Source organism: Neopsephotus bourkii, unplaced genomic scaffold, assembly GCF_033783945.1.
Source record: "Neopsephotus bourkii isolate Nb327-2 ecotype Australia unplaced genomic scaffold, CSIRO-AGI_Nbou_v1 NB_384, whole genome shotgun sequence".
Taxonomy (NCBI): domain Eukaryota; kingdom Metazoa; phylum Chordata; class Aves; order Psittaciformes; family Psittacidae; genus Neopsephotus; species Neopsephotus bourkii.
The window spans coordinates 1495769-1510367 of NW_026900889.1; the positions used below are offsets into that span (position 1 = coordinate 1495769).

A 14599-nucleotide genomic window follows, 5' to 3' on the forward strand; every position below is an offset into this window, starting at 1 on the left:
GCATGATTGTGCTGCAGCCGTGGGTACCACAGCACAGCCCTGGGCACCACACTACAGCCCTGGGTATCGCCGTGCTGTCGCCGTGGGTACCATATTGTGTCTGAGGACAGCACGATACAGCCAGGAGACCTCACCACAGGCAGAATCACAGTGTTATCCCAAGGATAACCATCCTATGCACATAGTCACCATGCTGCTTCTGGGGACAGCATGCTATGGCCAGGGGTTGGGGGATGTTGCCAACATCACTGTGTGATGGCAAGGACTTGGCTACAGCCACGGCAACCCATGGCTGGGCCGTTGACAGGAGGGAGATGCCATAGACTGGAGCACAGGGAGGTCACCACACTGCTTGGCTCACACCTGCTCTCATCACTGTGGACTGCAGAAAGGGCGGCTGTCACCTATTCTAGGGGCCAAGGGCCTTGGGAGCCCCACAGCAGGCCCTCAGTGGAGGCACAGCTTCCTGCCCCACAGCAGGAGTAGGGTGCTCCACCAGAAGCTTGCCCTTGGTTGAGAGCAGCCTGTTGCCCAGCAGAGGGAGAGGTTTGGTGGCTGCTTCACTTCAAAGCATACTGCTACATAATCATTAAGTGGTGCAAGAAAAAGGAAGTGAAGGCTGGTGGGGCTGAAGCTTTTGCTTTCGTCATGCAGGAAAGGAGGCACCCAGCGCTGTCCTGGGACAGGAGGAAGCTGAGCCCCATCCCCACTCCCTCTTCCAGTAGGAAGGAGGAAAAAGAGCTGAACCTTGCAGAGGGAAACCCTCAATTACAGCAAAGGGAGTTCCCCCCCGCAGCTCCAGGACCAGCTCCTGAGTGAGGTTTTCGTAGCACCCTGATGATGATCCCGGTTCCATAGATACCGATGCCATGACAACTCTGACATCATCTCTGCTCGGCCGGGAACTGCAGGGAAAGTCACAGGGAGGAGTACGCATGCACAACACAGGCCTTGGGGCTGGGGGCTTCTCATGGCTCCATTACAGCTCTGCTCCATCCATACATCCCCATCCCTTCGTGCGGGGACCAGTGCTGCTGCCACATCACATGGGACACGTGTGTAACAGGCGTGTTAAGCCCCTCGCATGCAAAACACCAACAAAGTGAAGGATTCCCATGCGCTGGGCCCTGTCTGCAGCTCCTTTTGGCCTTCAGCAGCTCTGTCAGTCTGTTCTTTCTGGCAGGTGGAATCAGGGTTTAACTGTTAAGGCTCTTGATGATGCCATTCAGTTTCTCTCAATTACAGGTGAGTCATCGTCTCTCCACATCTATTTCTGACGCTCAGCAGGAAAAGCAGAATTCAGCCTTTCATTCCTCAATGTCACCAGCCCAGGAGCAATCACATTGTACAATGCAAATGAGAAATGGCCACCAAGAGAATGCCAGCCTGGTCCCTCCTGGGTTCTTCTGGCAAGATGTCTCATGAGGCTGGCCAAGGATTGCATCCCAGAATCCGAGCATCGCCAGCCCATGCCTGAATTGCAGCTTAAGCACAAAGACTGTATTAACTCGAAGGGATTACCATAGGTGAGGTCTTTATACAGGTTCAGCAGTTTAGAAGCAGCTGTTCCAGTGTCCTCAAAAATCACTTTCCTGCTTTGAGAACACGTCATCCTGCACCCATCAGCCCAGAGCTGTATGTGATGGTGAGGCTGCCCTGTCTGCTGAGCTCACCGCACCCCAGAATGGGTTTCCTACACACTCATTACCACCCCACACATCCCAGCTGGGCTTGTGCCACATCAGCAGCTCACTTATGTAAAAGGCTGTGGATAGACCCTTGGAAAACTATTGGCATTAGGAAAGCTGTGTGGTAGGACATAGGAGAGTGGTGTGCACCCAGGGCCACCGCACAGAGACCTCTGGGGTCTGCTCTTGGTTTCCTGATGACATCCTGCCCCTCTCTGAAATGTCTTGTCCAGCTCCTTTGTCCTGACTGGAACAAGCCTATTTCAAACAGCACAAACCACAAAGGACCAAGACACCACCTCAACCTTTTAGATGCTCCCAAAGAACAAAGCACATCCATTTCCAGAGAGAAATCTGGTTTATACACTTCAAGGCATGACCCTGATGCACCAGACAAGATCCCCACTGAAATCCCCACTTCTAAACTCATCCTCTTTCGAGGTCCTGCTCTCCAACTTTGCTGCGTGCAGCATCACTTCCACAACCATTTCTCCTGTCGTGCGAGCTCTCCTCCCCTGCCACAGTGCAGATAAAGCACAGCAGCTATCTCAAGCCTCCACACAAACCGTAGCTCTGTTTCACTTCCTCTTGCTGCAAAGGAGCTAACAGATACACAGAGCCAGCCAATAATGGGAAAGGATATTACAACCTGCACGTTTTCCCCATCAAATGGTGAGGGGGGAAGAACAGCGTTTGGAAATGGCACTTTCCAGAATGCTTGCACAAGTTCTGCCTGCATTTGCCATTCCCCCTGGATTTCAGTGACAGGGAGCAAACAGAGCAGCACACAGACAAGTGCCTGAGATCTCTGCATGGTTTGATTTTACATCAGTTTCATTAAGGGTAAAGGAAAACAAGGCTTCGCCTCCTACTTCTTGTAGCCCTCCCCGACTTCCTCATGCTTGTCTCCAACACAATAAAGCAATGGGGTTTTTATCCAGGGATAAGCACATGGTCATGACAACCCTGAGGAGACAAGAGGGGCTTTCTCCTCCTTCAAAGCCTGATGGAGTCAGCCCCACGCACTCAGCTAAAGGCTGATTTCAACCAGCTCTATAAAAGCAGTGATTTTCAAAGCCATATGGCTGAATACAAGCAATTCACAGAAGCTGACCAGGTTACCTCTTGTAAGCGATGCTGGCACTGCTCAGGGAAGCACAATCTATCTGTTCAAATCCCCAAGCAGATGGCTGAGGCTTCACAGTTCCAGGGCTGCCAGGGTCAGGATCTGGCCCATAGGAAAGCCAGTAATGAACAAGATGAGTTAATATGATTCACACCTTGAATCCTGAGCTCACTTCTGGGCTCCTCACTACAGGAGAGACATTGAGGTGCTGGAGCAGGGCCAGAGAAGGGCAGTGGAGCTGGTGCAGGGCCTGGAGCACAAGTGTGATGGGGAACGGCTGAGGGAACTGGAGGGCTTAATCTGGGGAAAAGAAGGCTCAGGGGGGACCTGATGACTCCCTACAACTGCCTGATGGAGGATGGAGCCAGGAGGGGCTGGGCTCTGCTCCCAAGGAACAAGGGATGGGACAAGAGGAACCAGCCTCAAGCTGCACCAGGGCAGGTTTAGATGGAGCTGAGGAACAATTCCTGCCCCAGAGAGTGCTCAGGCATTGGAACAGGCTGCCCAGGGCAGGGCTGCAGTCACCATCCCTGCAAGTGTTCACACCCCGTGGAGATGAGGCCTCAGTGCCATGGGTTAGCGGTGGCCTTGGCCGTGCTGGGGAATGGTTGGACTTAAAGCTCAAAGGTCTTTTCCAACCCAGCTGATTCTATGATTTCTTTAGCAAGACTGACTTGGGGGCCCCACAGGATGGAGCATTTTCTCCATGGTAGCACTGGGATGCTCCTGATTTATCAGACAAAACCATCAGCCCCACCTTCTACTCAGCATCTCTGAAACCAAACAGTGATGCAAGACTGCTCTGCTCTCAGGACAGCTTTGACAGTGTACTGATATGAAGAAATCCAGCTAAGCAGAACACAGGCTCTGTGCAGCACACGGCCCAAGGGAGCCAGCCAGGCTCCAGCCAGGCTTTACAGCCCACCGACTTCAGCAGCTCCGCGAGGTCCAATACCGTCTTCTGCACAGGCGTAGGTGGTAAAACAGCTTGTCCTTCACATTCCCCAGGCAGCACGCTTGAAACAGGACTTTGATAGATGCTCACTTAGTTGTTACTCTGAAATGCTTTCCTGGAGCTTGGCTAAACATTGCTTTCAGCAATTAGCCTCTAGAACAACAAGAGAGTTGATGGAAACATTTAGAGGTGATTAGAAATGCACAGTGCCCAGCGGCAGAGAGAAGGGACTTCCTGATCAGCAACCTGAGCACGCTATCACTAGAAAGCTACTTAATGCCTTCCACCCTAAGAGATCCCAAAATATCTGGAAGATCATTTATTAGCTGGTTACTCATCCACTTCTGAAATGCAGCCATTTCTCAAGTGGGATTTGGCACAAGTATAAATGCATGATAAGAATGCAAGGAAAAGAATGAAGAAAACTTTCCTAACTGGAATCACTGGGGAAAGATTTGGGTGACAGAACTCACTTCACTGAGATAACAGTTGTTCTGAACCGAAGAGTCAGTATTCCAGTACTTGCATAAGGCCCAAACTGAACAAAACCCCAAAGGGTTTCAAAATGCTTCCCAGTGGTGCAATCGTGAGCTTGAAGTCTCATCTGGCAAACTTATTCTTTGCTGCTTGACACATTTCATAGCATGCAAAGTTTGGGGGTTTCTGGCAAACCAGTAAGCTAACCCTATCAGGTACGGGGCTGCACATAGGTGCACAACACCTTGGGAGGAGCTAGAGGGATGGGAAGGCAGATCCCTGGCTGTTTTCCAAAGGGACCTCCTTCGGACCACAACAGCAAGTCACATCATGTAGGGCCTGGCCAACAAGTGGAGTTGAGCACTTGTTATCTGCTACCTGCCCTGAGCAGGGGTGGTAATGTGAGCAGAGCTGACACAAGGCAGCCTCTGAGCAGCTCGAGCCATGCTCTGACATGCAGAGCTTCTGCAGCTCTCATCTGAGCTGCATCAAGCTTGGCTGCCAGAGGTGCTTTCCCATTTCCTACCTTTTGTTACTCTCATTTCTGCTTGTGTTACAGCACAGGGCCAGATCCACAGCACAACTTCTTGAGGAAGTAAGGGCCATGATGTCTGTGTAATGAATGTGGTATTTGTGGTGAATATAGACTAAATATAAGAGACACTTCATTTCTCAACACAGCAAGTACCAAATGGCTCCTCAGGTTCAAAAGAAAGATGTAACCTGACATAAAGGAGATTTGTGGGATGGATTGAGATGAGTGATTTTATTATAGGAAACAATCTTAGGCCCAATAGTGTGCAGTACAAGCACATTAAAATAGCCTGAGAGAGATTTTCATCTACACAGAAGACACACACAAAGGCTGTTGAAAGTGCTATTTTTATCCCCATTTTGCAGAAGTGGAAGTGTGGCTGCAGAAGATGAAGTGACTTACCTGGAGCCCAGCAAGAGGCTTATGACTAAGAACAAACTGAATGTTGATCTCTCAAGAGTCCACCTGTATAGGCCTTGTCTTAGATGCCTTGCATATCTTTGACTCCATCCAAGAAGCGTGACATGAGGCACAGTCACAGAATCCACTTTTCCACATTCCTGGTAGCTTGGGCCACATGTCAAGGATGGAAGAAGCAGGGGAAGCCCAGCTCTGCCTCACTGTCCTCAGCATTTGAAAGGAAAGTCCCCATTCAACACCATTGAGTACTGGGATTTGAGTTTAAACCTAAAGCTTGTTGACTTGGGAAAAATGGGAGCTTGAAGGGACAGAACAAAATAGCTGCCTGGTGTCTGCTGTGTTTTATCCTCGCAGACCTGCTAATTTAAAGCAAAGCTCCTATGAAACTCAATTGGATTTCTTCTTAGCTCTTCCCATGTGGAAAGGCTGGGCTGCATCCCTGCATCTCAAAAGGAACAGCTTTGCTGAAGTCATGACTGTCTTGTGACCTTCCTTCCAAACCCTGTCTTTCCTCCATACAGCATCCAGAGCAGATGACAACCACACCGAATAGGTTTGATCCCTTCCCTGACTGAAACCTTTTCCAATCTGTTAATGACCTGATAAAAAAAGACAGAACTTCACCATGTATGACTAGCTATGAGCTGAAGATCAGGTAGGAAACACGCTGGAAACCGCATCCAGAAAGTGTTTTATTATACTTCCAAGTGCAGAATTTAGCTGCAGGAAGAGAACTAACACATCCCTCATTTAGGTAGCTATACAAGCTTGAAAAGTAACTGAAGTCACCAAAATCTCCTCCCAAAACCCCAGGAAAGGGACTAGGAAGAGGTAAAGCATTCGGTACCCGGAGCAGTCTGCTCCAGAGCAGCGTTAAGAGACAAGAAAACCAACCCAGCACATGGTATGTTGCCCTCTACTGTTCGCTTGCTTCAGATGCAAAGCAAATTCTCCCCGTAGCATCACCCCTATGAAGCACATCGCAGTGACAGCACAAGCCAGCAGCATGATGGTATGTGATACATGGGAGGGAAAACGTGGGACCGGGAAGAGGCTCTGCATGGGGAACGCTCACAAGGAAAACCAACAGCCTGGGACAGCACAACACACAGAAGCAGAGGGCACAATGCAGCAAGGTCATGGGAGGCAGGCACAGAACTCAGCAGGCCTGTACCAGGAGCTCCATCTAAGTGCTAGACCAGGCCAGATGCTTTAAGCCCAAATGCCAGCCTAACTTTCTGAGCTACTCTTCACTAGCCCAGTACATGCAGATGGGACTGTCACACAGCAAGGGGAACAGAACAGTTTCAGTGCTTGGCAAACACTAGTGCTGCTTGTTAGACTTCACCTCTGGAAACGTTAAGAGTAACAATGACAAAGATTAGGAAGTGGCAGCAACAACAGATACCCTGGGATCAGCATAGACCAGGGTACTGAGCCCTGTTATCCTCAGCTGGTAGGAGCCACCCTTTGTTCCAGGGTTCTGTGAGTGGTGGCAGGCTTGCTGATGCACAGTAGATGCTGCTGCACGTCAGCTACCAGCATCTCAGCTCCCTTCACTGGGAGCTAATTGTGCATTGGTGCAGACACAGTCAGCATATGGTGTTGGTGTACCTGTCCCTGTGGGACTTACCAGTCCAGGTCAGGGCTTCAGCTACCACAGCGTGGATCCCCATACCCTTTGAGAATCCTCTATGTTCTAACTGCTGATTTCCCTATGTACTATTAGCTGTGGTTTTGCTTTATTCCATTTCCTATCAGCCTACAAAATCAAGAGTTGACTTCACACAACCTTTTTGCCAGTTTCCACTGGAGCTCACTCCTAACTCCACAAAATCCTCAACAGCTCCTCTCCATCATTCAGACAAAACACCTGAACAGCTATTCCAGGAATGGGAAAAAGAAAATCAATGCTGATAGAAAGGAGCAAAAACCCCAGACTGAAATCTAAACCCTTCCCTCTCCAGGCCTGTAAAAATCCAATGGGAAGAAGTATCACACATTGCCTGGAAAAGGCAGAAACAAGAGACACATGCAAGCAAAGCAACTCCTGAAAACCTTACTGTAGACAGGAGACTGTATTCACCCAACACACTGTAAAGGAACAGCTAATCCCTGGGAAAATGTTAAGGGCATAGTGGTGCTTCCACCAACATCCACACTTATTACTTGCTTCAGCAACTCCACTTCCCATTCATGAAGTGGACGCTTCCCTCATGGCTCCCTGCTCTTTACTTTCTTGAGGGGGAGAAAAAGAAGGAGAATTAAAGAACTTCAGCTATGAATGCAAACCAGAGCACAAGACCAGTGAGTTTGTGAAGCTGAAGGTTAGCCAGGTGCCTACTGCACACAAGCAGCTCTTGAGTAAGGTCCCACAAGCTCCTTAGGCAGCACCAGCTCCTGACTGTGCTTTGTCTTGCAAGGGCTCCTCATATTGCTAAGAAAGAGCTTCTCCCTTCTGGCAGATGGGATGGGATGTGCATGGCTGTGTGGTGAACACCCAGTTAACAAATGCTGCCCTTCAGTGCAGCATTCCTCTGTACACCTTCCTCTGCCACCCCGCTCCAATTCAGGATTTGAGCTACTGCCAACTGTAGCACTACCCTTAATGCTGTTAGAAACATGCAACACTTGAAACACATAAATAACCCCATATGAAACCCATCTCCCACTTAATGGGCAAGGACCTGCTGGACAAAACATCTGCATCAATTGAGCAGCACAATAGAAAAGGTCCAGCTGCAACCCCACCTTGGCTGATCAATACCCACAGAATCACATAGGCTCAGCTGAGCAAGCAAGCTCAGACCTTAATATATCAGCATGCAGAAGGTTAGACACCCCAGCACAATATGATGCCTTTTCCCAAGGTGTCATACAGTAGGGAAGCCAGGAATAAACTCTGTTGCTTTATTATGTTCACATCAACAGGAAATATCATTTGAATTACAGGTATTTTTAAAACTAGATTTAGTCAAGTGCATTTAGAACAGAATTCACAACTTTCTGTAAAGAAATACAAGTCATCTTCAATAGGAATTCCTTACATAAGATTAAAACTTGAGATGTGGTACAAATGAGCAGCAAAAAAAAAATCCCCTCCTCCCCATACAGTCAAGTCCACAGAGATGATGATATCCCTGAGGATCACCTAAGTCAAAGCTCTTCTGCAAAGCAGTAAAAATGAGAGAAGAGAGCACAAGCATCTATTTTACCAAATGGCCACATAGTGAAGCTACAAACTGGCCCATTAACAGGGGTGCCCAGCAACCACAGGGGTGGCCTCATTATTAGGAAGCATTCACTAAAGACACCAACTTCAGCTTTTAAGGCTGAAGGCCCTACCCCTGCAATGCTGCCAGGACATGCTGGCAAATGGGCTTTTCCTTCTGCACGCTTCTACCACCTCCTTGAGCAGCATTAGGTGACAAAAACGTTGTGTTGCCACAGCTGCTGCCTTGATCTTGAGCAGGATACACCTTTGGTTTCCTCTACACTCCTGATATGTGGATGGTGGAAGGTTACCCCGCACCTGCCCAGCACCAACCACTTGCCAGCAGAAGGCAGCAGCAGTCCCAGGACTCAGAGATCAAGTGCACTTGCACACAAGAAAGTGCCACTCACCACCCTGGCCCATTTTCAGTGTTAAGATGGAAAGGGAAGAGACAGGGGTTTTCCCAACCTGCTCATCTACACTGAAGCAAACAAAAAAGAATTTCATCATCTGCTCCACGGGCAATGAGACTGTCACAGAGAACAGACAAGGGCAGACTGGAAGGTAAAATAAGTAGATTCCTCCTCAAACACAACCAAGTCTACAAGCAAATGCCTGTCCACACACCCTACTGCTAACACTATCCAGATAGAACTGGGTAGTTGAGGTTAGGCTGACAAAAGCAGAGGGTTACAACCTTTTTGTTGGTCCTCTCCCCATTACTGCATACCAATGTACTTCATTCTGGGGACCAAGTTTACCACCCAAAAGACGAAAACCAAGGGCTGGAATTTATTTGTTCTAAGCTCAACATACTGACAGGGAAATTAGCCAAACATTTCTAATAACCCAAATGACACCTTCAAGTCATAAGCTAGACTGAATGCTTCATCAAGTACCTTATCATTGGCTTTGGGTTCATGTTTAGAAACGTTACTACATAAAAGACTTCCAAGAACAACGAGTCCATAAAATCTGCCTCATATTAACAGGTCTGACTTGAAAGAACTTGAACGTACCATAAAACACTGAATGCATTTCTGGTTCTTATTGCTTTTCTAACCAGAGGAGCCCTATGCACGCAGGTCTCAAGATCAAAGTTCTGAAATAGGAGCTGTCATCACACTGCTATTATTATAAAAGCCCCACTGGTATTTCCAGGTAACACTCTATGAACAAGAGTAAATTTACAGAGGTACAGCAGCACGTGAAATAAGGAAGCTCTAAAACGCACAAGAAAGCCTCAGCAGGAAGTACAGGAGGAAAAAGCCTTCTACTATCATGGTTTGTGCAAACTCTTCACAGCCAGAAATGCAGTAAAGGGCATTATCTCAATATCTACTCTAAGAACTTGAAATTCTTTTGACTTTTGTTTGTTAGCTGACTCTTTTTATCAAGAGATACATGTTTATAAGCATAGGATGTTAACCATTTATGCTGCTATTTCACTTGAATCTGAAATTCACACTTCTGTATCGATACACAGATGCAGTATAGCTGACCTAGGAAAAGTACACATAGCATGGATGCTGACCAGTACCTACAGAGGGAAGCTACCCAAGGGGCTCAGAGTCCCCTGTGCAATAAACACTTACATTAAGCTGACATTGCAGCCTTAAGCAGGACTCAAATACTGGGGCTTGTAAAGTCCTTTTGATCTAGAGAGGTTTTTAGCTAGGACATAACACCAGTGTATCAGCCAGGTCAGCAAGTGCCAGCCAAGAACTTCAAAACACATCTCAGGAATGCTATAAGTGAAACAAAGCTGAATATGCTTCATTACAGATATAGGGGTCAAGCTATTTTCATCACAGACTGAAGTTCACAGCAGAGATTAAGAGGTTATCTGCTTTAAGAGGAAATAGTTCGGTAGAATTTAGCACTTCTAGATCCAAAGAAAATTGGCAATCGGTTTAAAACATCTGGATTTCACCCAGATACATCCTTCAGATATTTTACCCATTGATACTTCATTCATTTGATGAATGTTGCCTAGCTCTGGTTTAGTTTTCCTTTCTACACCATCTTCTTACATGGTAAGTCAAATACAAGAATAAAATGAGAAATTTGGCCTTCATGATTTCAGTTTTAAATTCAGTGTACCTCCCTTCAGGCCTTTTAGCAAAGGAAATGGATGCAAATTTAACAACAAGCACTGGAGATGTCAAAGAGAGAACTGGGGGCAGAGACTTGGCACAAAACACGGCATGAATAGCAAATGAAAACCAGAATTAATCAGATGCATTTTCTAAACCATCAGGATAACGCCTGCAGAAAAACATGAAATGCCACAGGGCAGCTATGTTCAGGGAAAATGAACAGTCAGAAACAAGCAAATACCCCTAAAATAAGGAAATGTCACAATGAAAAAGTCTCCGTGACTTTGTAGTGCCTTCATTTCACAGGTTTCTGGCAATTGCTGTGCCAAATGTGAGGCCCCAGTCCTTCAGGTAATGCATTTTTGTCATCAGTTATCAACATATTATTAGGATAAGCTTTTCAAATCCACTTAGAATTGGTTTACCTTTATTTCCGTAGCAGTCACACACACAAACACACAGTCGCTGACTCACACATGTCCCTGCAGTGACTCCACACCAGATTGGATTGGTCTGATAGACTTCCAAAGCAGTCTCTATGGATTAATCACAACTCCCATCTTTCCAACCATCTCGCCAGCGCTCATCCACACGAGAGCAGTCAAATTCTGCTTTCCCCAGTTTCCTGTTCACTTCATTATGAAGAAGACACAACCACTGGGAGAAGTTAGTTCTGTTGCTAGTATCAGGCTGATTTGTACGTAATCTGCAAACAGGGAAGAGGAAACAAATGTTACTTCTTTACAGCCACCAAGCTCAATTCCCAAAGCAGGCACAGAGCACGCAGCCAGAATCACCTTCTCTGCTACTGCAAGATGAGTCCCAGAGAGAACCCAGAAGCCAATCCTCCACTATAAAATACTGATGGCTGCAACTGGCTTGATTTCATTCACTGCCTACTCTCGTCAACTGGAAAAGATGCAGGAACCAAACAGCTCAGCTATGATAAAAAGCAAGAAGTACTCGAGTTCATCAAAATGCCAAGCAGCTGCTTTGCCATGTGGCGTCTGCTAAGTCAATAATTAAGTTTCAAATGGGTTTTTCTGCATGTTCATCATCCAGAAAAGAGGAGTTGAAACCCTCAAGAAACAAGCTGACAGTAACAGGAGTGTAACGCTTTGCGCCTCCACTGCTGAGGCTGCCAACAAAGGGGGTTTTCTGGGGTACAAAACCACTCGCTTCCTTAAAGCCAGATTACTTCAAGTCCCAGCCTAATTCTAGAACTGAGCACAAGTCTCCTTTGAACCAGAAAATCACACAATTGCCCCGGGGAGGCCTCAGAGGCAGCACACAACCTAACAGGGCAGGAAGAGCTATTGGGTTTTGAGTTAAGCCCATCTCGGATGGATGCAACAACGGAACAGGGAGCTAGGAACCCCAGTGCAGGCAGAGCTGCCCGTACACAAATCACAGCTGCAGCTCAGCATTTCAAGCAGAAACCACCCCAAACCAACTCACCTTTCCCTCAGATCCTCAGCGCAGTGCTCGCAGGGGTAGAACTTGGAGAAGAGGTTGATGAAGTCTCTCATGTCCTTCTGCTGGGCGCCGGTGGGCCGGTCGGGGTAATAGGCCGCCATGGTGTGCAGGAACCCCCATGTGCTGCGGCCCAGCTGCTCACTGTCCAGAGGACAGTTCGGTGGTGGCTCCTTCTCCTCTGTGGCCGTCAGATCCTGCAGCAAGAGAAAGGGTTGGGAGGTGATGAGGTACTGGGTGGGGAAAGAGCCCCTTTGCATTCAGATGGAGGAACAAGTCCCTCACACCCAGTGGGACAACATGGAAGCCCCCTTCACCCCCTCACTGAGAGGAATCCCTGGCCCCTTCACGGCCTGAGGAGGGGAACACACAGCCCCATCACAGCTGGGGGATGGAGACCCAGCACACAGCTCGGCAGGGGTTAAGGAGGACAGCCCGCCCTAAGGGTGGCAGGGGAAAACCGCCGCCTCACCCCGCCGCCCGACGCTGCCTGCTTCTTCTGCTCGCGGAGCCAGCTCTTGAAGTCCGTGCAGGCTCGGCACGGCTTCTTGGCCGGCTCCTCCGCCCCAGATCCCGCGGCGCCGTGCGGGACGGGGAAAGGGAACGTGAAGGGGCCGCCCTCCGTGCCCGGGAACGGGGAAGCGCCGCGGCCCGGCCGGCCCTCGCTGGGCGCCGCCATCTTGGCGCCGCGGTGCACCATGGGCTGAGGGGGAGCCCGCCATTTGAAATGGTCCCGGGTTACCTCAGGCGGCGGCAGGCGGCCGGGACGAGACTCGTTGCTAAACCAGGTCGTTGGTGAGCAGTTAAAACACCACACACAGAAAGGGTGTGTTTCTGGTGTCACAATAGAGTGACAGGTTCTGAGTTTGAGTCTTCCGAGGAGAGTTCTTGAATTCTGAAGGAGAAGTGACATGAGCCACCTGCCGGCGCTCGCCCGCCTCACATCTGTGTATGTATATAGATAATAGAATCACGGAACGGGTTGGGTTGAAGGGACCTTAAAGCTCACCCAGTTCCAACCCCTGCCAAGGGCAGGGACACCTTCCACTAGAGCAGCTTGCTCCAAGGCCCTGTGTCCAACCTGGCCTTGAGCACTGCCAGGGATGGGGCAGCCACAGCTTCTCTGGGCACCCTGTGCCAGCGCCTCAGCACCCTCACAGGGAGGAGCTTCTGCCTAAGAGCTCAGCTCAGTCTCCCCTCTGGCAGGTTCAAGCCATTCCCCTTGGCCTGTCCCTACAGGCCCTTGGCCAAACCCCCTCTGCAGGTTTCCTGTAGCTCCGCTACCGGCCATGGGGACGAGGGGCCCCTCAGCGTTATCTCCAGCACAGTGATAGATAGGATCACGAGCGTGATTTAAAAGCAAACAAGCAGATAACTCCATTCCAACTCCTGCAATTGTAGCAGAACACACCCGTATCATATTTTACATGTTTTAACACCTGTCACATGCTTGTAAGCCTGTATTGAGGAAGGATTTACCCACCTCTTTCCAGGAGTATTTGCACGCTTTGCACCGGGGCGGGTACATCAGCCCAGGCCTTGCCCCTGCTCTTCGGTCCTGAGGGGACATTCAGCAGCTCTGGTGAGCTACAGGCTTGTAAGCACATGAGGATGGTGACCCAGCTCCTGGGCAATGGTCCAGCATGGCATCAGCTTCAGGGATGAGTTTCTCACCCCTTGGAAAGGTGAATTAGTGCAGATAAAGCTTTGGGCCAATTTGTCCTCTAGTCTGGCGGGTATGACCCCCTGAAGCGCACACTCATCCAGCCTCTGCTTTGCTGTTTGCAGGAGGGAGAGGATGAAAAGTCAGAGGGCAGCAGCACAGGCTTGCTCTTTCCCTTCTTTTTGCCTTGACGCCCTCATGCTGGTGGTGGGTTTGAGGCCACAGGGTAAGTCTCCCATTGTGGACAATGCAGTCTAGAATGGGAAGTTTGTATCCGCTGGCACTTTTCATGTCCTGCAGGTCAAGTGAAAAATAGGACTATTTTGTTTAATGCAAACAAATGTATGGAAAGGATGGAGGGAGAACAAAATATCTTTATAAATCTTGCGTTGGAGGCTTTTGCCTCCTGTCCCTATTCCTCTTCCCTTTCAGCTGTTGTGGTCTGGGACATTTCTCCTTAGCAGCAGCTGTACTTCACCACATCCTATCCCTTCCAGGCCTATCTGAAAGGCTCTTGAGTCTCTGCCTGACATTAAGTGTTGTGCTGCTGCCAGTTCTGCAAAGACACAATTTGTATGGAAGTTGCTGGAAAAACCCTGCTCATTTTCAGCTGTTACCCTTGGATGGTGTTTAGCACAAGGTAGGATAAACGTTGAGTGGGTAATGCATCATTTTAGGGAAATGCTTCACAGATTTGCCATCAAAAACATTTCAAACCCTCTGCTTTACAGACCTGTTCCCTGGTCTGTGTAGCGCTGAGCTGGTGATTGGAATCTCCATCTTTGGGCCTCCTGTTTATCAGTGCTCCATTTCTTTTTTCATGAGAACATTTCTTTGTTGATATCTGGGAGTGAGGGAGAAGAGACATGAATAGGAACTACTGAAAATGGTTTTGTTGAAGTTCTACACAACTGTATATCTACATTTCATACATCAAGGAAAGATCAAG

General features: G+C 48.6%; 1 protein-coding gene across 1 annotated transcript; it reads right to left on the bottom strand.

Moving 5' to 3' along the window:
• Positions 1–10924: 10924 nt before the first annotated feature.
• Positions 10925–12697, bottom strand: GFER (growth factor, augmenter of liver regeneration). Its single transcript, XM_061349190.1, has 3 exons — positions 12460–12697; positions 11973–12184; positions 10925–11220 (listed from the first exon to the last, which is right to left on the bottom strand). Exons 1-3 carry the CDS (start codon positions 12685–12687, stop codon positions 11058–11060), a joined length of 603 nt encoding a protein of 200 aa, XP_061205174.1. The 5' UTR covers positions 12688–12697; the 3' UTR covers positions 10925–11057.
• Positions 12698–14599: the final 1902 nt, after the last annotated feature.